This window comes from Physella acuta, unplaced genomic scaffold (assembly GCF_028476545.2).
Source record: "Physella acuta isolate Inbredline_101_S28 unplaced genomic scaffold, ASM2847654v3 ptg000617l, whole genome shotgun sequence".
Lineage (NCBI taxonomy): Eukaryota > Metazoa > Mollusca > Gastropoda > Physidae > Physella > Physella acuta.
Genome location: NW_026732136.1, coordinates 159,091 through 181,492, shown reverse-complemented (window position 1 = coordinate 181,492; position 22,402 = coordinate 159,091). Strand labels below are relative to the sequence as shown.

The 22,402-nt window shown below is 36.3% G+C and overlaps 2 protein-coding genes across 2 annotated transcripts in view; both read right to left on the bottom strand.

Annotated features, from left to right (window-relative positions):
• Positions 1–38: 38 nt before the first annotated feature.
• Positions 39–17,617, bottom strand: LOC131947968 (uncharacterized). Its single transcript, XM_059309388.1, has 11 exons — positions 17,048–17,617; positions 16,514–16,624; positions 15,697–15,819; positions 15,444–15,569; positions 8,716–8,822; positions 8,037–8,187; positions 7,682–7,833; positions 6,052–7,527; positions 5,553–5,705; positions 5,191–5,410; positions 39–4,409 (listed from the first exon to the last, which is right to left on the bottom strand). The coding sequence occupies exons 1-11, from the start codon at positions 17,574–17,576 to the stop codon at positions 4,168–4,170; spliced, it is 3,390 nt and encodes a 1,129-aa protein (XP_059165371.1). The 5' UTR covers positions 17,577–17,617; the 3' UTR covers positions 39–4,167.
• The window catches only part of LOC131947954 (uncharacterized), a 21,906-nt gene continuing 17,102 nt past the window's right edge, over positions 17,599–22,402 (bottom strand). The window contains exons 2-3 of the mRNA XM_059309363.1: positions 17,671–18,127; positions 17,599–17,629 (exon numbers count right to left, since the gene is read on the bottom strand). Coding sequence (XP_059165346.1) covers positions 17,599–17,629; positions 17,671–18,107 — 468 coding nt within the window. The 5' untranslated portion in view covers positions 18,108–18,127. The remainder of the gene's footprint in view (positions 17,630–17,670; positions 18,128–22,402) is intronic.

Here is a 22,402-nt window from a genome sequence, read left to right as displayed (position 1 = left end):
AAAGTTTATCGATCAAAAAACAAAGACCAGAATTGTAAGACAGACTTTATTTTCAAATCTAAAACATCTTTTGAAAATTGGTATAGAGATTCATCAGGGCCGATACTTTCATTCAAACAAGGCTTGTAACTTGTAGTTGAATCCACAATTAATAATTTTAAAAAATTACATATCTAGGTGGGGGTAAAGTTTATTGCATTTCTCTTAAAAACTAAACAGTATTTAGAGCAGTTAAGATTTTCTAAAAGCATTAAATGTTATGAAGTTGGTACCGTTAATTTTTCAAACAAATTGAAAATTAAAGCACATGCTGTCCTAAAATTTAAGTCGCTAGAAACATGCATGATTTTAACCTAGATCTAGTTATTTAACTATGTATGTATACCTTTTTATTCAATTATAAAGAGAACAAAGCCAGACTACAGTTTAATATTAAATTATGGAAAGCAATACAAGCTGCATAGAAGTAATTTGTCATGCTGAGTCACACATCCATTTTTCTGCAACTTAAATATTTGGAGAATTAAAATAAAAGACAAAATAAAGACCTTTATTAAACTGAAGACAAAGATACTGGGCAAGGTTTAATACATAGACATTTAGTAAGATGTAATAGCAAACTAAACTTCTCAAGTTTACGGTTTCTTGATATTACATTTTGATGTGAACATATGATTTTTTGCTGTTTTTCATCCCTCACCAATGAAATTTTTCATGGCGCAACAGCTAGCAAAAAATTAAATTATCCCAGATAAAGGCCTACAAAATTATTTAAAACTTGCTGAAGCATTATATATAGAGATGTATAAACAGGACAACTGTTGGAGTTCAGCGTTTATTTTTAAATTTGGACCTAAATATTCTTTCTTTATCTAGCTTGCAAACTAAATATGTATGTTCTAAAAAAAAATGATAGCACAGTGTCATCTATGTTGATGACAAAAAGCTATACAGTTTGGAAATTAATTTAAAAAAAAAAAGAATTAGAATACTTAAATTCCTTATACCTGTTAAAATAAAAAAAAAATTTGAAATGATAATTGACTAATTAAGTATTATGTATGTAAAAATTGGAAGAAAAAAGAATATTCCAAACTGATACTACCAAATTCAACTTGTATAACAGCCTAGCACATCTGATAAATAAGGTATTGTGCACATACTATATAACATACTTTTTAACTCATCTACCCCATGTGATATTATAGAACATTTCCATAGACCACCAAACCTTACATGACACATGATAATTCCCCACTACTCATAATTTAATTTGGTACTATCAAAATTTCTGATTTTTAAGTAAATTCTGGGAATTGCATCCTCGTATGGCTGATTACAATATGTAAGCCAGTTGTGTCTATTTGTGTTAGATTTTAAAAAAAAGTTAAGGCAGTGTTTGATAACGTTTCTAAATACCTTTTCCCTTCCTCATAGAACAAAATAATAAAACATTCCTTCCTTGTTATATAGTATATGCACAATCTCTAACATGATATCTTAAACAATTTTTTTTAACAACTAGATGAACCTAGTGGATATATTAAATTGATAAGTTAAAGATCAAGAATATCATGTTTGGTAAAAACTTTACTTAGTACATGATATGATTCAAGACAAAATATACAGTCTTTAGTCAAACTAAGTACATGATAAAAGCAGGTTAGAGTTAGGATTCTCAACATTTAATGCATAATCTTTTAATCTAAAATCCTATCAAGGTGTACATACGAGCCAAGGAAAGGATATGAATTTTTGGAATCACAAAAACAAAGGAAATTAGGTGCATTTATTTAATACAATTCACCGGGATTTAAGATGAAAATGACATTCTGTACTTTTAAAAAAAGATGAAACAATTTTAAAAAGACGAATGAAAATGTGACAAATATATGCCATTTTCTATGTATGCCATTTTATTTTTGCTTCTATTAACAAGGTCTAATCTATTTGCATACAAATGAACACGACAGATAGATTTATTTACAAATATTTCCATTGAACATAAATACATAAATTGAATAAATACAGTAATTTATAATTCTATAATTAATAAAATTTCTCTAAGCATCTTCATTGCTATTGACAGTAAGAGCTGTGTTGCTTTTTTCAGTGTTAAAAACTTTTAGTTATAATGCATACAAATGTGTGACATTTTATAATTATCTTGGATAGCAACCTGTTACTATTTCAAACTAGTTTTATGAGTTGTAAATTATGTATACAAATACCAAAATGGTTTTCTAACTTTATATTCAAATAATAATAAAACAGATAAATGGCAGTTGGTTTAGAAAATTGAAATAAGAAAAAAATTGAACAAAGAAACAATGGTTTTAAAGAAGTTCGCCACCAACAATCACTGGGTTTGTCTGGTAAAAATATCTGATGAGCAAGTGCTGGAGCTGTTGGAAACAAAAACACCGGTGTTGTACATAACACATTCAAATATTCTCCCTTGTCAAGAGTATCTAATATTGTTAAAGTTTATATGTGAAAATTCAGGCTATAGGAAAAAAACATTTTTTTAAAATAACCACCTCAATATGAGGAACAATGGCACAATACATACTGGTCAATGTATTTACTTGATACCATTTAGATGAATGTACAAGTTATTTATTGTTTCGTTAAAAGCCAAAGTAATTTTTTGAATTGTTTAACTTCATGTCTAATCTCTATAACATGTTTACACTATGGATGTTTGTTTACACTAGGGATGTTTTTATGTAGTAGATGTTAAACATGACATTATTTTAGGTACTGAAACTAGAATGTGGTTGATGAGGTAGTATGAAGCTGTCAGAGCTGATGAGCAGAAAAAAGGATTGTTCACAGAAACATAAGAAAATATTTTTTTTTGAAGTCTGTTTATAAAATTAACATGTACTTTTGTATCTTATTCAAAGTGAAACTGAAATTAACAATATGACAATGAAATTAACAATCAAATATTAGTAATGTTACACATACTTTTACAAAAAAGTAAAGACAGTTTCTTAAGTAGGAACAATTTTGTTAGTATGGAATACAGACCATGGGTACTGGCTGTACTGAGGGTCATAGAAACAATAAAAATAAAAAGTATGTTTAAAATCTCAACAAACAAATTATCATAAGACATAATGTCCTGGTTAATTTAACAAAAAAAAGCTTCAAGGAGAATATAAAGAAATATCAATCAAGAAAATTAATTTCACAGCAATTCTGTGCTGTATCTAGTGGCTTCTGAACAAAAACTTTTCATTTTTAAATTGTTAAGATTTTAAAAATAGTTCTGTATTATTTTTAAATCAGAGCATACAAGTAATGGACATTAAATTTTGAATATGTTTTTTAAATCTACTTTTCTAATGTTTCTGTTTATTACATCAACAAAGTAACAGTGGGAATAAGCCATGATTAAATAGATGATAACAATGAAGCACGATTATGTTTTTATCATAAATTTAGTGAAAATAGTTTCCTTATAAAGTCTTTCAAAAAAAAATCACCGGATAATTTTTATAAACTTTATATAAACCAAGATATATGTATCTATGATAGAAAAAACATGTATGAATGAACTTCATAAATAAAACATGTGTGAATAAAAATTCTTTGAAGATAAATGATAGAAAAGAAAACAAGATAGCAATCAACAAGAATAGTTGGTTGTATGTATATATCACAGATGTTTTCACTGTTTTGTTTCGGTCTTTTCACAGGTATCATATACAGCCATTGATAAATCATGACTGGCTCTTCCATGCTTTTTATTTTCTTTGTCTTCAGCATATTGACTGAAGTCAGCTGTCTCAGTTTTTACACATTACAGACACATATAGTTATTCATGTTTACTTATTTTATATCTAATAAGCTCAAACAATTTTTTGTAATGAACAGCTGCTAATGAGAAGCAGCATGTACAAATCTTTTTTTTAAAGCTTCAAAGCAACTTAATAGATGCGAAATTGTCTGCTTAGAACACAGCAATGAAATGTGCATCTTCAAGAAAAAATAAGCCCAACTCACAAACCCCTTTTTTCAGTCTTTGTGGCTTCAGAAAAAAAAAGCTTAATAAAGTCTTCAATTATTCTAAATTTTAAAAAATCATTAACTAGAATGAGTTTACAAAGGGAATAGTGGATTTTCTTCTGTTAGTAAAAACTAACATTCTGTTGACTCTAAGGAAGTAGGTCAAAGGTTTCAGCATACAAATCATGAGGAAAGTTCATCTGGCCTTTTAATGACTCTAACATTCTTCTATGCTCAACACCCAGCTCACGCAGGCTTGATATAGACATGAGAAGTCGAGGGAACAATCCACCTTCATCTTCATGAGAGACACTGATTTCCGACTGGAGGGCTTGAATCAACAATTCTTGTAACTTGCTAACTTTTTCACGATTTTTCAGACCTGGTCGATCTGCAGATGAGATTTACAAAATATTAAAACATTTCTTTAGAATATGATTACTAAAGAAAGTAAAGTTGGACCACATAAAGAAAGTGATTGTTAAATCTCTAAGAGATAAATTACAAAATTAATTCAAACATTTCATAAATATGGAATCATTTTTTAAAAATAAATAAAAAATAAATGTGTAAATTGTTTTTAAAGATTTTTCTCTCAGTTGTTAATGTAAAATTAATTACTTTTAAAGATTGCCACCATGTTTTACAATGTTGTTAAGAAATTTTGTATTTAGGTTAAGAAAGATTATAATCTACCCCATCTTCTCCACGCAACATTATGATTATCTATACATTTTCCACCATGTTATTATATTAGTATTAGATTATATAAGGGGTGATGACTTAACAGGGTACTTGACTCAGGGGGTGGGTAATGTCCTGCTTCAGTCACTAATACAGGGCTTACCAATGAAGGTACAGTATCGTACAATCAGAAACCTGAGTGACTTAATGTCCACCAACTGTCTTGAATAAGATGACTTGTTGCTTTCAAACCCACTCAAAACGAGTAATGGAAGGTAAAGAGTGATGGACATTATCTGGTCCAAGAATTACATTTACTATTGTCATATAAACAGATAAATTGTATTTCACTGAACAGATGGTCAAGAAAAGTAGCAACAATTTTTATATTTTCAAATAAGATTCCTCTGTCAACAATGTCATTCATAACATGTGAATATTTCAGACCAGAAGAAATATTTTAAGATACATGGTCAATGGGTACAAACCTGGTGAAATAAGAACCAAAGCACTGAAGAGGGCTTTTTCTGAATCTCCAAGACTGAAGGCATTCAAACGATTGGACAAGTTAAACAGCAACTCAACAAAATGTTCTCCCAATGGAAAACCCAGTTTCATTTCATCTCTCATAACTATGGAACTGTTTCCAAGTAGAAATATGGAGTTGGTTTCTGCATCAATGAATGGAGCACATACCACGCAGGCAACCTGTAAAAATAAATATTTTTAATATCAGCTATTATTTAAGATTACTGCACATTTAAAAAAAAAACCCAATAGAAACAATCTTCCACTTTCTAAAAGCTATAACCCCCAAACTGCATTTAAAAAAATTAACATAAAATCAAACCTCAAAACATCCCCCTTTAATCAAACTGATTTGGTCATCTTGATCTAATTCAGCAAATCCAGGAATCTTTTTAGCAAAGCAAACAACATCTTCAATAGTTCTATTCAGTCTCATCTGAAAATGGTGCCAGCACATCTCACCAAGACTGGTATTCTGTATCAAGTTGGTAAAGCAGAATGTTGAAACATTTTCAACAACAAAAAAAAAAATTTTGTAAAATTATAACAAAAAAAGATGTCTGAGAGAAGGTTGGGAAGGAAACTTTACACAGATGTAATGGTGAAAAATAATGTTCATTTGATAATTACATAATTTTAATAATATAATATTATTTAATATATTTAATTTAGTATCTGCAATGAAGATAGTTCTTAATAGTTTATTGTCAAACTGGTAGTTGGGTGAAAGTTTATTTTCCTATAATTACATTGAGTTACATGCATTTTCTCAGGCAACAAAAGCGACATATTGTTTAACGTTTCAAACAGTTTTGTCTTACCTGGTGGCCAGATTTCAAGTGCTGTGATATAATCTTTCCTATGACATTATCCATGGTCATGTTGCTACTATATTCTATAAGCTTCTGACGCATCTCTACAAGCTTGCTCTTAAGGAAGGTGAAAGTGCTGTTGTAAGAGTCATTCAAGCGTGAAATCATGTATGGCACCGTCAACTTAATTTCTTCCTTCCCCATGGCTCGGCCCAGGAGTGTCTCAGTGCGAGCAAGCAGTTGCTGTGTAGTGAATTGGCTACGCTGAGCCTGTTGTATTTGATGTGGCTGTAGGTTGTGCGCCAGAAGCTGAGCTATGGGCCTTGAGTTGTTGTCGCTGTAAGCCCCACCATTTCCGCTATTAACTGATGCAGCATCCATGCGATGAAGAGCTTGCGCAAGCATTTGGCTATTAATCTCAATGGGCACATTACCATAAAATCCAGCCCTAGAGGTCGTACTGGAGGCAGCCGCCATTTTGCTCCCAGTTGCTGATTGTGTAGCAGGTGACACAATACTATTTACATTATTACTGTTGTGATTATTATTATTTGCATTACGCCGGCGCTTCGGTTTTGATTCAGAAGAGCCTCGTTTCCCACTGGATGATGCTTGACTTGTTACAGGTGGTGGTGATGCAGAGTCATCCAAAATTTCTTCAGAGCTTGTATTAGGGATGTAGGGTCGTTTCTTGATTGGACTTCTAATAAACTGCTCCACGGCCGAGACTTTTTTACGCAGGTCCAGACTGGCGTTGGATGTTATCACAGACGGGTAGCTACTGGCTGGCAAATCTTCAGCGGGATCTGATTCAGTGGTGACTAAATTCTGTGGGACCCCGGGGTGTTGGTAGACTTGGGAAGACAAAACTGACCCTCCTGATAGAGAACTGCTTGACGAGAGCTGGGTGGTGGCTCTGGCGAGGGCGGAGTGACCGATAGGCTCGACGTGTCCATCTTCTGTTTTAATAAATATCTGCTGTCCGGAGGATGTTGGGATGTTGAATAACTGATGTTGAGATCGGACCAGGTTGTTCATGTAGGTAGTGGCCGGCACAAACTCACTGCTGTGGGCATGTGTGTGGGCGGGTAAAATTGTGCGCGAGTTGTTAGGTTCTAGGTCGGGATTTTGGAGAGAGGGGCTGGGGCGGTGTTGTGTGGAGAAGTGGACCGGGGAAGCTGAAGAGCTCCTCTGAACTTTCAACATCAGAGGCTGGTCTTCACCCAAAACATTGTTCCTGGAGTCTACAGCTGCCTGCTGCATCAAAGTCAACAGTTTGGTTTTGAGTTCTGGGTCGGATACAGCAAGCTGGCCGTGGGCTCTTAGATCCATCTCTGACTTGGTCAAGGTGTCGGCCACCATGGGCTGGCCGATCAGTTGGCCAGATCTTTGCTTGAGTAGGACTGACAGCGCCGCCATTGAAAGCTGAGGGTTGGGCTCACAGTTCTCAGATGAGTCAATCTGTGACTCACCAGCATTCAGATTCTGTAAGAAAATTGACATACAATTATGGAAAGCAGAAACTGAGATTATAGCAAAGATTATTTTTTATTCACAATTTATGTGGCACCCTATACAAAATTCTGCTGAGTTGCCACTTAGGACAGTGTAAGACAACATGACACAACTTTAGACTTACAGCATTATGTCCATCAGGTGAGATAGAGCTAGAAGCAGCATTATTGTCCACATTCAAACTCAATAAACCATGAAGAGCCTGTTCTGTCTGTGTGTCTTCAATGTTCCTGATCATCTCACGCATCTTTCTTGACCTTCGACCCAATTTGGCAGCTGAAAATTTTAGTTTTAAATATTTTTTGTAATAAAAAACAAAACAAAAAAACATACAAAAATACTAAGTGGTAATAAAAACAGGTAGTATCACAAATTAAAGACAACTACAGGTAATTTGGATGTTTTGACCTAAGGTATTTGTCAATACACAAAATTCAAATTTAACAACAATCATAAAAAAAAACATCTTCTATAATTACCAGCTCTTGACATTCCTAGTTGCAAACACTTTTGAAGACGACAATACTGGCATCGGTTTCTTGTCTGCATATTAATGTCACAGTTTTTGGCATAAAAGCATTTCTTGCGTGCAGGATCCCCAACATTTTGAAGCGCCCTCCTGAAGAAGCCCTAGGAAAAAAAATGCAGTGGTTAAATATTTAACCAACCCAAAGACTGTTGTTGGTGAGTAGAGATGAGAAGTTTCTGTATGAAATTAAACTATTGGCTACATTATTAGTGATGGTAAACCTGAAGTTTTGTCTGTATGACGTTTAGTTATAGTCTACATTGTTAGTGATGGTAAACCTGAAGTTTTTTCTGTATGAAGTTTATTTATAGTCTACATTGTTAGTGATGGTAAATCTGAAGTTTTTTTTAATGAAGTTTAAGCTATAGCCTACCTTGTTGGTGATGGTAAACCTGAAGTTTTTTTTAATGAAGTTAAGCTATAGCCTACCTTGTTACTGATGTTAAGCTATAGCCTACCTTGTTAGTGATGGTAAACCTGAAGTTTTTTTTAATGAAGTTTAAGCTATAGCCTACCTTGTTAGTGATGGTAAACCTGAAGTTTTTTCTGTATGAAGTTAAGTTATAGCCTACCTTGTTAGTGATGGTAAACCTGAAGTTTTTTCTGTATGAAGTTAAGCTATATCCTACCTTGCAACCCTCGCAAGCTAAAACCCCATAGTGAACACCAGAAGACTTGTCCCCACACACCAGGCATTTCAAGTTGGTCTGGTTTGTCAGCTTCTGTTGAACAGTTCCTGAAACAGAGCAGAAATGTTCTGGTCATTTGTTACAAAATTGTAATAAATGAGGTCACACCCAACCTAACACCTTGCTTTAGAGTTTCTTCCAGGCATCTCTTTTTTTTTTTTTTGGTGGGGGAAAAAGAGTAGGGGGCTCTGACCCCCCCCCCAACGAAATGAAATTTATATAGAAAATATATACTTTTAACAGTGTCTTGGTTTCTGTTTTCTTTTTTTAAATGATGGTTGGTCCATACAATTTTCATACACTTTCGGCACAAAGGGATATCCCTCTCCCCCCCCCCTCCCCCACCAAAATTTACATGCTTTTTATATTTCTGTGTTAAAAAATAATACCACATAACATTTTCCGCTGCCCGCTACTATTCATCCTCTTGCAGTACAAAAAAAAATGACCCTCCACCCCGTCCCACTCACTACATGTGTAAAATAGTTTATGGAAGACCCCCTCAATGCAAATTGCAATAAATTCGTAAGAATAATAAAAATCGCATCAGGTTTAGGCTTAAGCAATAATGCAGTGGAATAGGCACAAACATAGGTTGCAACCGCGCTTGTAAATTATAATACAACAAGAAATGTATATAGAATATCTAGATCTAAACAAAACTGCTGCCATCTTGGGTACGCCCCTGTTTATGGTTGCGTATGTATGATTCATTGACAAAAAAGGTCAGTTTGACCTATTAAGGCTACGCTACAGGTGGTGTGTTAACTGTTATGGCGGGTATCAGAGAACTCAACGACCTGGGCATTTTGACCTTTTTTTAAAGGTCAGTTTAAATTCCAGACATATATCGACCACATAATTCGTTGATAGATCAGCAACACATACGCATTGGCCACCAGCATCATATTAGCTGATCGGTGGGTTAAATTACAAGTTCAATAAAAGACGTGTTGGCGTGAGTCAGCAATACAGATTGAATACACAAGCGTGTATGCAAACATCTTGCGCATATGCACGTACAAACAGAACCGAGATCTACACGCAACACTGGCTGTCTTTCGATCTGTTTCTATATCGGGTTACTGTAAAATATAAAACGAGTTCTAAAATAAAGGCAAGCGAAGAAGTGACACAAACCCAAGGTTTCATATAGGCCTAGATCTAGATCTACTTGTTAATTATTAATTTTATAGGCCACACCGATGACTACAGAAAAAGCAAACTTATTTAAATTTATCTTAGCTTTTTTTTAGGTGTAGTGTAAGCAAACTTAAACGCAGAAAAGTGATACTTGTTTTAGAATTATTTTTTAAAAGCGTTTAGGTGTAGAGTCTATTTTGAGCTAGATCAGTGGCGTAGCGAGGTCGGGTGTCACCCGGTGCGGCACTTAATGGTGTCACCCCCCCAGAGGCATAGAGACCCTTCCCAGGGACAAACTTTCAAATTTTCGATTTGCACCCCCCCCTCAAACTTTCGATTTGCACCCCCCCCCCTCAAGTTTTCGATTTGCACCCCCCCCTCAAACTTTCGATTTGCACCCCCCCCCTCGAGTTTTTCTCTATATATTTTGCTATTTTTTGCCTTGGTGTCACCCCCCTAAATGGTGTCACCCGGTGCGGTCCGCACCCCCCGCCCCCCCCCCACGCTACGCCCCTGAGCTAGATCTATATCTCTAAAATATCGCTCAGAACAGGAAAGCGGAAATATTTTCGCCACCTGCTTTTGAAAATCATCACGATCAAAATCATCTAATCTGGTGCAGCAATGATTGCAGTCCGTTGGCGATGCTGATAGGTTGGATTACAAGTAAGTTGAAAGTGACGTGGAGGGGCGGAGTTTGTGCCGAGTCTGAGTGGATGACCTAGATTCCCGCATACAACAAGAATAGGCCTACTACCAACAAATGGAGCTGACTCGGGCTTTTAAAAAAAACTAGGATCAATAATAAATAATGTAGCGCTTGTGGGCAGGCCGCAGAAATCGGACAATTAATTTACATCTAACGTCGACATTTAATTTGAGTAATAAGTTTTCCGATAAAAAAATAATGGTTGTGATACAATTCAACGAACGCCTACGCTTTATTTTTTTTTCTTCTTAACGTAAATCAAAGATAGGACAATGTAACTAGTTTAATTTAAGAAGCAATCATAGCTCAGTTTGTATTGTTATTTTTTATGTTTCCACCAAAGTTGGTATCGTCTGGTAATTTGTCGTCGTCGACGCCCCCTTTCCTCCCAAGTAGAATGACGTTTTATAAACATTTGAAAAGTTTCCAAGGAGATGCACTGGATATTTTAGTCTAGTGTACTGTTACACAGTGGCAGAGGCGTAGCTTGGGGAGAACGAGTGGGGAGGCCGCTCCGGGTGCCGATCCTATGGGGGGGGGGCGCCAAATTAGGTAGAAAAATAAAATAAAAAGCTTATTCTGAGCTGCATTTCTTAATTATACTCATTAGAAGTAAACAAAATAAACTGCTACTTGGCTTTAAGGGCTTTTAAAGCTGTTTTCTAAATCAAAACATACGCAGGTTTTTGCGGTAGTGGGGGCGGCAGATATCAAAAGTAGGGGATATATAAGTGATACTATTTAATACAGTTCTGTATAATATTTAGTTGTATATTTCCAATGTTATTGTATTAAAGAATATACTTTAACTATGATATATAAAATAGATGTTTGCTTTATGTATGCGTATTATTGTCGCTTGTGACCATAAAAGTATTTTTAAAATATATACTATACATTTAAACTTTGATACAAGTTTACAGAAACTGATTATTACATTCTTAAAAATGTTTGTATTACAATATGTAGGCGAGATTACATATCTCCTTTTCAACAGTAATTTTAAAAATAATTTCCAAAGAGCGTCAGTTTATTTTCAATGGGCTCATTTATTTCCTTAGACAGCTCGGGGGCCCTGTGACTTAAGGGGCCCCGTGGACTTAGTCCACCTTGGTTACATAATTGTTAAGGCACTGGTTACACCGAACGCACGTTCCGACGAACGAACGGACGCCGCCGCGACTGCAGAATTGTCTCACGTAACGAAGCAGGCCAGAGAAAAAAATAGCGTACGCCCCAGATGACCTTTAACAAAATGGGAGCAATAAAGAATTGGGGGAATGTTGAAAAAAAACAACAACAGTTAAACTACCATTCGGTGTTGCTCTACTTGATTTTATTTCATCTTTCTAGAATTCAGTAGGCTATTTATGGTGCTTAGCGCATCAGCAGTGTTGGGATGTGACTGTATATTCCATTGTCTCTTGTGCTTTATTTGTCACAATCACATGAACAGTAAATAAATTAATTGAAATTTGTATTTTATTTTATCAGCTAGGCTTTTAGCTATTCATTTTTTTTTTTGTTTTTTTTTAGTGGCTAAAAGTTGCTTTTGTGTGTGTGTGTGTGTGGTGTGTGTGTGTGTGTGGTGCCTATATTCGTGAAATAGGCTACGTGTTTTCGTTGTAGCGTTGGTCGTTCAAAAATCTTTTTCAATGCATTTTGGTGACGTTTTTATCCCCTAACCCACAAACCACCTTTTTAAAATGTTGTATTTGTAATCTTTAAATTACTTTTTTTAACCAATTTAATATTTAAGTAATTATATTGGAATGTATACAATAATGCTAATGCTATGTCATTAAAAATAATGACCTCTTATGTATAAATGAAATAGCTCCATTAAAAAATAAGGAAAAATTACCACACACACTCGTTAATCAACACAAAAAGGCGTACATTTGTTTGTACTTAAAAATTACAAAAAGGAGACACGTTTAGTCGTGCGACAGCCGCCGGCTACCAACCCTGTTTTTACATCAAGCATAATTCCACTCAGAAACATGATCTCTGCATTTTATACTTTATTGTTACAAGCCACACCCCGATGAGGTCAGACGTTACGGTCAGCAGTCATATTGAAGCAGCTGCATTAAATGTTTGAAATAAGCCCTACATTTATGCTTGAAAAAATTGCGGTTAAAAAACTCGAACCCATATTTTTTTTAATTAAACAAAGATTAGGTCTAGCTACCATTGGTAGCCTTTAGTGTCTGCATAATTCTTTATACAATCTGTATCAATCTAGACATATGTCATGCTCAACTTTAAATCAACATCGAGACAATTAAAAAAAAATTCATTTCTTTTCTAAAACCTAAAAAAAAAAAAAAAAAAAAAAAACCCCACTCTAATTCCGCCATTTTGTTGCCCTAATTCCTAGACGCCCCTTTGCCAACGTGGTTCTTGGATGTACTGTTAGTGGGACACTTCTCGTTTACTCACGAATTAGGGCCCGATTTGACAAAGCTTGTAAAGTTGTTAATACAACTTGTACATTAAAATTAAACACACACACATTATATATATATATATATATATATATATATATATATATATATATATATATATATATATATATATATATATATTATATATATGCATATATATATATGCACACATATCAATTTTTTTATTTATTTACATAGATTCTACTAGTAGGCTAACACGCTAGCTTATAATTTTTTTCTACTGCAAAATTTGTAATCCTGTGTTACTGTTATACATAGCCCTACATCAATGAATGTGTACAAACTAAATCTTGGCCTACATGTTATGGAAATAAAATCGACTGAACGAAATAAGGCGACCTTGTCGTAGCCAGAATTACATTACCGCCTTATTTCTTCGATACAGAATGAGGCAGGGGATCAAATTTAGCAGGCCATAACTGAACCGGTTGACAGTACCAGCCCAAGATAAATGGCAGCCAAGTTAGTACGAAACTAGGCCAGAAATAGGCGGGCCTAAGAGTTCCATTTTTAACCTGCGCATTCTTATCTAAGACGTGCACGTAATCATTTATTACATCTAATAATTTACAAACATTTCACGTTTATTTAAAGTTTGTAGGTCCGTTTTTAAATGTAGCACAGAGTGTGTTTTTAAAAAAGTGGGAAAATAAACCAGACAAAAAAAAACTGCGGATACCACTCCTTCGTCTGATTCAAACCGACTTAATTCAGAGATTTTTTAAAAAGTGGGTTATCGGGTCACGGCAAGCAGTATTGCACAATTACCGTAAAACTCCGTGCTGGTTGCGCCATTTTCGCCGTCTGCTAAACATACAGGCTCGGAGAGAGACGGTGATACCCCGACCTAGATAACAACGCCACGGTAAATATTGCATTTGGTTTGAAAACCTGAGCATTAAAAATGCAGTATACTGACAAGCGAAATTTTTTTTGATGGGTTTGGAAAGTGACCGTGGCCGGTGTCTGGTAGATTTGCCGGGACCGGCTGATCGATGTAGCCCTCAATAAACCCAGTCGCTAGCAGCAAATTCACAAAGTTGACCTATTTCTTCCCGTCTAATTTTAGTAACACACCAAGGGTGGAATTTAAGGATGTACTTAAAAAAAAAGAATTTTAGAAAGGAAAATATATAAAGTAACAACAGAGTTAGCTCGAAATTTTAAATGGCTGAAACAAAACCTTTTTAAATTTCTTATTTTTTAAAATAATGTTGTAATTGGAATAATATATAGATCTATATATATATATATATATATATATATATATATATATATATATATATATATATATATATAATAAATTTAATATAAACTGTGCAGATATTTCAGTACAGAAATGTCGTTCGTGTCAAATGAAATCTAAAAACAAACGGAGTAGGTTGTGCACAGCTGCTGTGCTACGATGATGTGTAATGTCAGGCGATGATTTAAAAAGGGCAAAAAAAAAGTCTAGGCCTATAACGTAGTGTACTTGTGCTGCATGCTGGGTAGTGTGGGAGTATGGGGAATAATAGCGGTCAACAGCAAGGGCTGAACACATTCTTGGAAAAACTGGGAAACTAGGCCATGTGATGGCCACTTGTACCGTTTATGAAATTAGTGTTCCGTGACTTACGAGTAAAATGGCCTCTCGGCAGTACGTTGCATCTGTGCAGCTTTAAAAACCCACGCAATTAATTATTTATGCCTAGCATTAGCAGTTCGGTTGTATTTGTTTGTAGACTATCTAGATTTTTTTCCTCGAAGAACATTTTTTAGTCTTAAAATTACGAAACCCTTTATTTACGTAAGAACCGACTATGACAAACATTTAGCAATGCTCAACAACAATTAATTGGTAAAACGGTGGCAACAGATATGGATAATTTTCAGAGGCGTAGCGACCCTTCCCGGCGCCCGGGGACAAACTTTTCGATTTGCACCCCTCCTCAAGATTTCGATTTGCACCCCCCCTCGAGATTTCGATTTGCACCCCCCCCCCCCCACCCTCGAGATTTCGATTTGCACCCCCCCCCCCAACTTTTGATTTGAACCCCCTCGAGATTTCGATTTGCACCCCGCCCCCTAAGGTCGGCGCCCGGGGACATATGTCCCACCCCCCCCCCCTCGCTACGGTACTGATAATTTTTACTGTAAAGATATATTTATTATTTCTTGGTTAATATTTTCTATCAAGACAAAGTAGGTGTAAAATTTAATTATTGCATGCTATTTAAAAATACCTTTTGGAGATACAAATCATAAATGTTTAGAAACACATTCCCCCCCCCCTAATAAAATGCTGTGTTAGTCCTAACCAAAACATGATGGGATTTGCCCTACTTTTTAACTGGACAACATACCTGGACTTGAGGCCCCTGAACTGCCCACCAAGGTTGCAGGGAGGCCACTCCCATCTCCCTGGGAATCTATCAACTCCCTTTTTCTGGCTTGGTCATCATCATAAGAGTTATCTGACTTCCACTGGGCTGAAAGCATCCAATACCAAAATAAAGTTACAGAAGTTACTTATTAAGAAAACAAGAGCTAGGTTAATATTAGTTAAACAGTTAAAGTATTTTCCTTGACATGTGGTAAAAAAAACTCAGGCGCTACCTTCTTCTAGTGTGGCGTAGGTATTGTACTCAGCAGGCGGCAGGTGCCTATCTCCTGTCATGTGATGTCTGTCAGAAGATGGCTGGTGCCTGTCAGAGGAGGCTGACTCGCTTGAGATTACAACTACAGAGTAGAAGGATTATCAGTCAAATAAACCGGAACCAATTTCATTAGAATGATATTCTTTAATGATCAATGTATTCTTTGTGATACTTTTTGTTGTTTTACTTAATTAAAGCTGATTATGATATTTCAAGAATAATTCATTTAATGAACATTATGACAACAACAAGTACAGTACACCAAAATTATATTGTAAAGCTATAAACATATTGAAAGAATGTTTTAATTCAATGAACAACCATACAAACACATGAAGAGTACACCAAAATTATATTGTAAAGCTATAAACATATTCAAAGAATGATTCATTCAATGAATTACAAACACATGAAGAGTACACCAAAATTATATTGTAAAGCTATAAACATATTCAAAGAATGATTCATTCAATGAACACCATACAAACACATGTACAGTACACCAAAATTATATTGTTAAGCTATAAACATATTCAAAGAATGATTCATTCAATGAATTACAAACACATGAAGAGTACACCAAAATTATATTGTAAAGCTATAAACATTCAAAGAATGATTCATTCAATGAATTACAAACACATGAAGAGTACACCAAAATTATATTGTAAAGCTATAAATATATAGAAAGAATGATTCATTCAATGAAAAACCATACAAACACATGAAGAGTACATCAAAATTTGTTATGCTGAAGAGAAATGAAAGCAACAAACCTGGAAGAGGAGACGGGGACTGGAGATGTGTGGGAATTAACTTTTCCACATTCTCAGATTTGATCCACATTGAGCCGTCATTGTTTTCTTTGATCATTTGCCAAGACAGTCCTAACATTGAAACAGTAATTGTAGCTCTCAATAGTTTACCAACATCTAAATTAGCTAACATGACTTAACGCAAGGGAATTAAAGAAGTTAAATTTTCATGTTTTTATATCCACCCCCTCAACCTAAAATGATATTCTTTATTCTATTTAATACCTTACATTTTTATAATCATTTAGTAGATATATTTGAAATCAGTGGCGTAGCCAGGAATTGGTCATGGGAGGGGTTAAAAAATGTTTCCATACGTATATAATCCTATATATATATATATATATATATATATGACTACCGGTATATATATACATATATATATGACTATATATATATAGGGGTCGGGGTCCATGGGAGGAGTTATACCCCCCCCCCCTAACCCAACCCTTGCCTACGCCACTGTTTGAAATGAAATAAGAAAGAAATAATTACTTTGCTCTGTGATTTCACTTCCCATAGTGGCATCCAAAGGTATGGAGTTTTCCATTTCTTGATAACTGGACCCACTGGAAGATGCCAGACGGTCATCAGAAGATTCTCTCCTGTTCTCTTGCCTGTCAAAATCCTTAGCTGACTGGAGAACAGACTGGCGCACCAGGTACTGAACTGGCGGAGATTCTGCCAGCGAAGTCTGCCGGGACAAAGACAGCTGTTGTGCCAGGGACTGTGGACGGTTTGGTGCCCGGTCCCACATTTCTGTTTCCGAGGAAATCCGGCCAGGCATGACCAGATCCGTTGCCCTTTGATCTGTCAGTGAAGAGGTGGAGCCACTAGAAAGTCTTGAGCCCCTTCTGCCTTTGCCTTGTTGAGTGGAGGGAGAGAGAGCAGGTGGAGGGGAGAAAACTCTCTGGTGGGAGTGTAGCATTGAAGCCGGAGACTCTCTTTGCTCAGAACGAGGATGGGAGTGTAGCATTGAAGCCGGAGACTCTCTTTGCTCAGAACGAGGATGGGAGTGTAACATTGGAGCTGGAGACTCTCTTTGCTCAGAACGAGCATGGGAGTGTAACATTGAAGCTGGAGACTCTCTTTGCTCAACTCTAGAATGGGAGTGTAACATTGAAGCTGGAGACTCTCTTTGCTCAGAACGAGGATGGGAGTGTAGCATTGAAGCCGGAGACTCTCTTTGCTCAACTCTAGAATGGGAGTGCATCATTGAAGCCGGAGACTCTCTCTGTTCACTTCTGTGATGTGAAAGTAAAACTGAAGCTGAGGTTTCCCTCTGCTCTCCCCGAGAATGAGAGTGCATCACTGAAGCCGGAGATTCCCTCTGCTCATAACGTGGCTGTGAGTGCTGCATGGAAGCTGGGGACTCTCTCTGTTCAATGCTACTGGAACTACTGGCACTGCTGTTAGTGCGGCTCTGTACCCTGTGGGCGGTGGGAGGCTCCAGCCCATGGTGCAGCTCAGCAGGTGGACTGGACGGAGCCTCGGGTCCTGCCCTCACGTCCTTTAGCTGACCCGTGTCTGGTGGCCTGCTGGCTGGACGGTCCATTGGCTAGTCTTTCGACCATACTGTAAATTTGAGAAACAAACACAATTCATAAAACGACTTTTGATATAACCCATTTATCTTAGGTAAATCAGTTTTTAAAAACTTAAGTCGATAAAATTAATCTAATTCAGAATTTGAATGTCAGTTACTGGGCAATTATTTCATCTCTGTGACATAACTCCAACAACATCCAGTATCTCTGTCCTCCCATCCACCCCCACATTCTTAAACCCCAGCCAAGACGTGGTCGATAATCATAACAATTTTTTTTTATCGAGCACAAATAAGAGACAAGTACACATAAAAATGCCGAATCATCAGTATTAGACTTCACACAAGAAAAAAAAATGGAAGAAATATGTGCAGAAGGGTTTCCCATCTCCCACTGTTTAAATGTTTAAAACCATATCCCCATCCCCTACCATGTATGATGCACATCGTCATTTAAGCCCCCCCCCTCCCCTTTTCCATATGTATCTCAGTACCGAAATGATAATCTGGCAGACAAGATGGCGTAAAATTTAACGCATGTTCTACGTTAGGGTTAGAATTACGACAACTGCAGCAGTAAAAAAACATCATGCAGCCGGCGAGTCAAATGCAACAGAAGCAGATCGGCATTAGCTCAGAAAAGCACACTCGATGTAATCAGACACTGCAAAGATCTCTGGACAACTTAAGAGTTTTCTTCCAGTCAATGACTAGGCCTGCTAATAATGGGCACGTTTTCGGCAAGTTTAGAAACAATTTCATTCACTAAATGGAGATTTTGAAGAAATAAAAATTTGGGCAGGATACCCCCAAGAAACAGCGGTCGACGACTTAAGGAACCGCTAACTGCTCTTAAAGCTTCTCTTTTTAGATAGAATGTTACAATAAGAATTCTAAACAGTTGAGAAAAACTAAAAGTTTGGTTTCTACGGTTAAAAACAAACAAACAACCAAACATTTTAACTAACTTTCACTGAGGCCTTCTACATATTTTCAAGTACAAATAACTTAAAACATTTACAAATATTTTCAATAAACTATAACGACCAGAGTTTCTTCCAGGCATCTCTTCAGGGGGGGGGGGCTCCGTCCCGTCCCCCTTCCCCGAAGAAAGTCTACACCCCCCCCCCCTCCCGAACGAAATGGAATTTATATAGAAAACATATTTTTACCAGTGTCCGCCCCCCCCCCCCGGAGAAAAAAGTCTGGAAGAAACACTGTTAACAACCAATCCCAATGTGAAAAATTGAATCAAAACGATGTTAAAGTTTCATTTCAACAAACATATCGAACAAAATAGTTCATTACTCAGATTTGCATTGGTCATTACATGCGGGTCGTTCGTTCTGAATTATGAATAACTGTCTAAGTCAGCATATTCATTAATATTCCTTTGATGACTATAACAATAAGGTCCATCATATAATATGCTCTGCATAAAATAAAGCCCCATGTTGTCGTTGTTTTTTAGAGCACTATTTTATGATTTAAGACTAATTTGATATAAAAAATAAAGCGGGAGTGATCTCCCATAAACTTTCTCGAATATTCTTATATAACACTACGGGGGATGGCAACTCGGGATATAGACATGATTTTAATCCATTTTTAATTACTTAAACTTTTAAAAATAGAATAGAATGTCATAGAGAAAGAAAATTGCGCAACAAGTGAATGGCATACACTACCTGTATAATAGTGCGGAATGTTAGTACTTTATAAATTCATATTCGTTTTTTGAGAAATCGTAATCGTAAATTACTACTTTCGGTCAACGGAAGTTCGACAGAAGGCAGAGAATTAGATATTTTACTTATATATGAAATTTCGTTCATATATCTTAAACAGTTCTAAAGCTATAGGCTTTTGAAAAATCGAAAGTAGACTAAGTTCCACTTCCGTGATACAGAACTACAAATTTGATACAATACTGATATATGAAATCTCATCAACCTAGCTGTAACGGTACACAAGTTTTAGTGTTCACAGACACACACACACATGGACAGACTTGCTAAACCCAGTTTTTCCGACTTGATTACGCATAAAACGCCGAAACTTTGCTAAAACTGGATTTATAATTTTTGCCCGATTAAAAGAAGTCCCCAATACTCCGTGTATGATGAAGTACTGAGGTGTAAAACGGTGAAAACTATCAAAAATTCATGGGATTTTTGTGCACGATTACAATACTTTTACTATACTCTGTATACGAGAAAGTAACTAGACAAAAATATATCGAGTATTGAGTTCTGAAACTGAAAGTGGATTTGAGTCCCCAGATATTACGGTATTTCAACATAATTTATGCTCCATAAAATATCATAAACATTTCCGTGCACATTATACCACACACCCTATTTTTAAAATCTCACTTCCACATTCCTAAAATAACACGTTAACCAAATTTACGATGGAGTAGGTTACACGGTGAAACGATAAAAAAAAAATTAACAGATATTAATATCTTAACTTGTTCAAAGCCTGATTGTGACGTAACGTGTTCACACACACAAAAAAAACTGAAGTTTATTTACGTAAACACGCCCTGAACTCATGTGTCTTGACATCATCAAGTTATGAACTGGTGTGTCTTCGCAATAATGTGTCTTTACATGATCACAACAGCCATGAACGGGTTTGTCTTCACATGATCATACCATCCATACTGGACACCCTATATCACACCATCAGGACCGCCTTAGTGGACACCCTATATCACACCATCAGGACACCCTATATCACAACATCAGGACACCCTATATCACACCATCAGGACCGCTAGAGTGGACACCCTATATCACACCATCAGGACCGCCTTAGTGGACACCCTATATCACACCATCAGGACACCATATACCACACCATCAGGACACCCTATATCACACCATCAGGACACCCTATATCACACCATCAGGACACCCTATATCACACCATCAGGACCGCTAGAGTGGACACCCAATACCACACCATCAGGATCGCCATAGTGGACATCATATATCACACCATCAGGACACCCTATACCACACCATCAGGACACCCTATATCACACCATCAGGACACCCTATATCACACTATTAGGATCGCTATAGTGGACACCCTATACCACACCATCAGGACCGCTAGAGTGGACAGTCTGTATCAATAAGGACGAACGTTGAACCTCACGGTTAACCCAGCCATCGATTGCATAATCCGGCTCTTGCTTAATAAGTAAACATTTGTTACTGAGAAAACAATCTGAGAAGTATACATTTGTTTTATGTGCTTTCTACATTGTAAGGTTGCGTATAGCGGTATACACTAAAAGGAGATTTATTTCTAAATATAAGCGCGACTTAGATATTTTGGTAGACATAATTTATATGGTGGCCTAAATCTGTCGACGAAAATAAGCTTTTTCGTTAGATCTTTAGTGTCGGCCAATAGTATTAGATCGTTAATATCACCAAATATCCAGTCAATCGTTGGTATATATAACCCTACACAATTCGAGATATTACTGCTATCTTAATTAAAACAGACATAATAAAATGACATTGAAATCCAGTGTAGACATATATATAATTAAAAGTAACGGTCCCACTAGCAATAAAAGTAATTACACTGTTGTAAACTATTTCGTATATGCAGAGGCGTAGCGGGGGGGGGGGGGGGGGGGGGGGTGCGGACCGCACCGGGTGACACCATTTAGGGGGGTGACACCAAGGCAAAAAAATAGCAAAATATATAGAGAAAAACTTGAGGGGGGGGGGTGCAAATCGAAAGTTTGAGGGAGTGGGGGTTGCAAATCGAAAGTTTGAAAGTTTGTCACCGGGAAGGGTCGCTACGCCTCTGGGGGTGACACCATTAAGTGCCGCACCGGGTGACACCCGACCTCGCTAAGCCAATGCGTATATGTAAGAGGATGAATGCAAATTATACCAGTTAAAACAATTGAACAATTTTTAAACATAAGATTAAGAGGATGAATGCAAATTATAATAGTTAAAACAATTGAATAATTATTTAAACACATAATCTACCGAAACGGTCAAATAGAAGTTCATTTGTTTTAACAAGAAAAACTCGATACAGAATTCTTCGAAACCCCTTTTTGTTTCATGACTTTAAAATGTGACAACGCGCCTTTAATAACTTCCTATTTTTTTTAAAAATCCGATTAGAAACATGTGATGTAGGCCTACATGAATTCGGAAACCAAAATAGAAATTTACAAGTAGCACGGGACACCATTTTTTTGTGCTCAAATTTGTACAAGGAAGGGCGGGCGATGCCTCCGTATCGTGATACATTATAAAGCT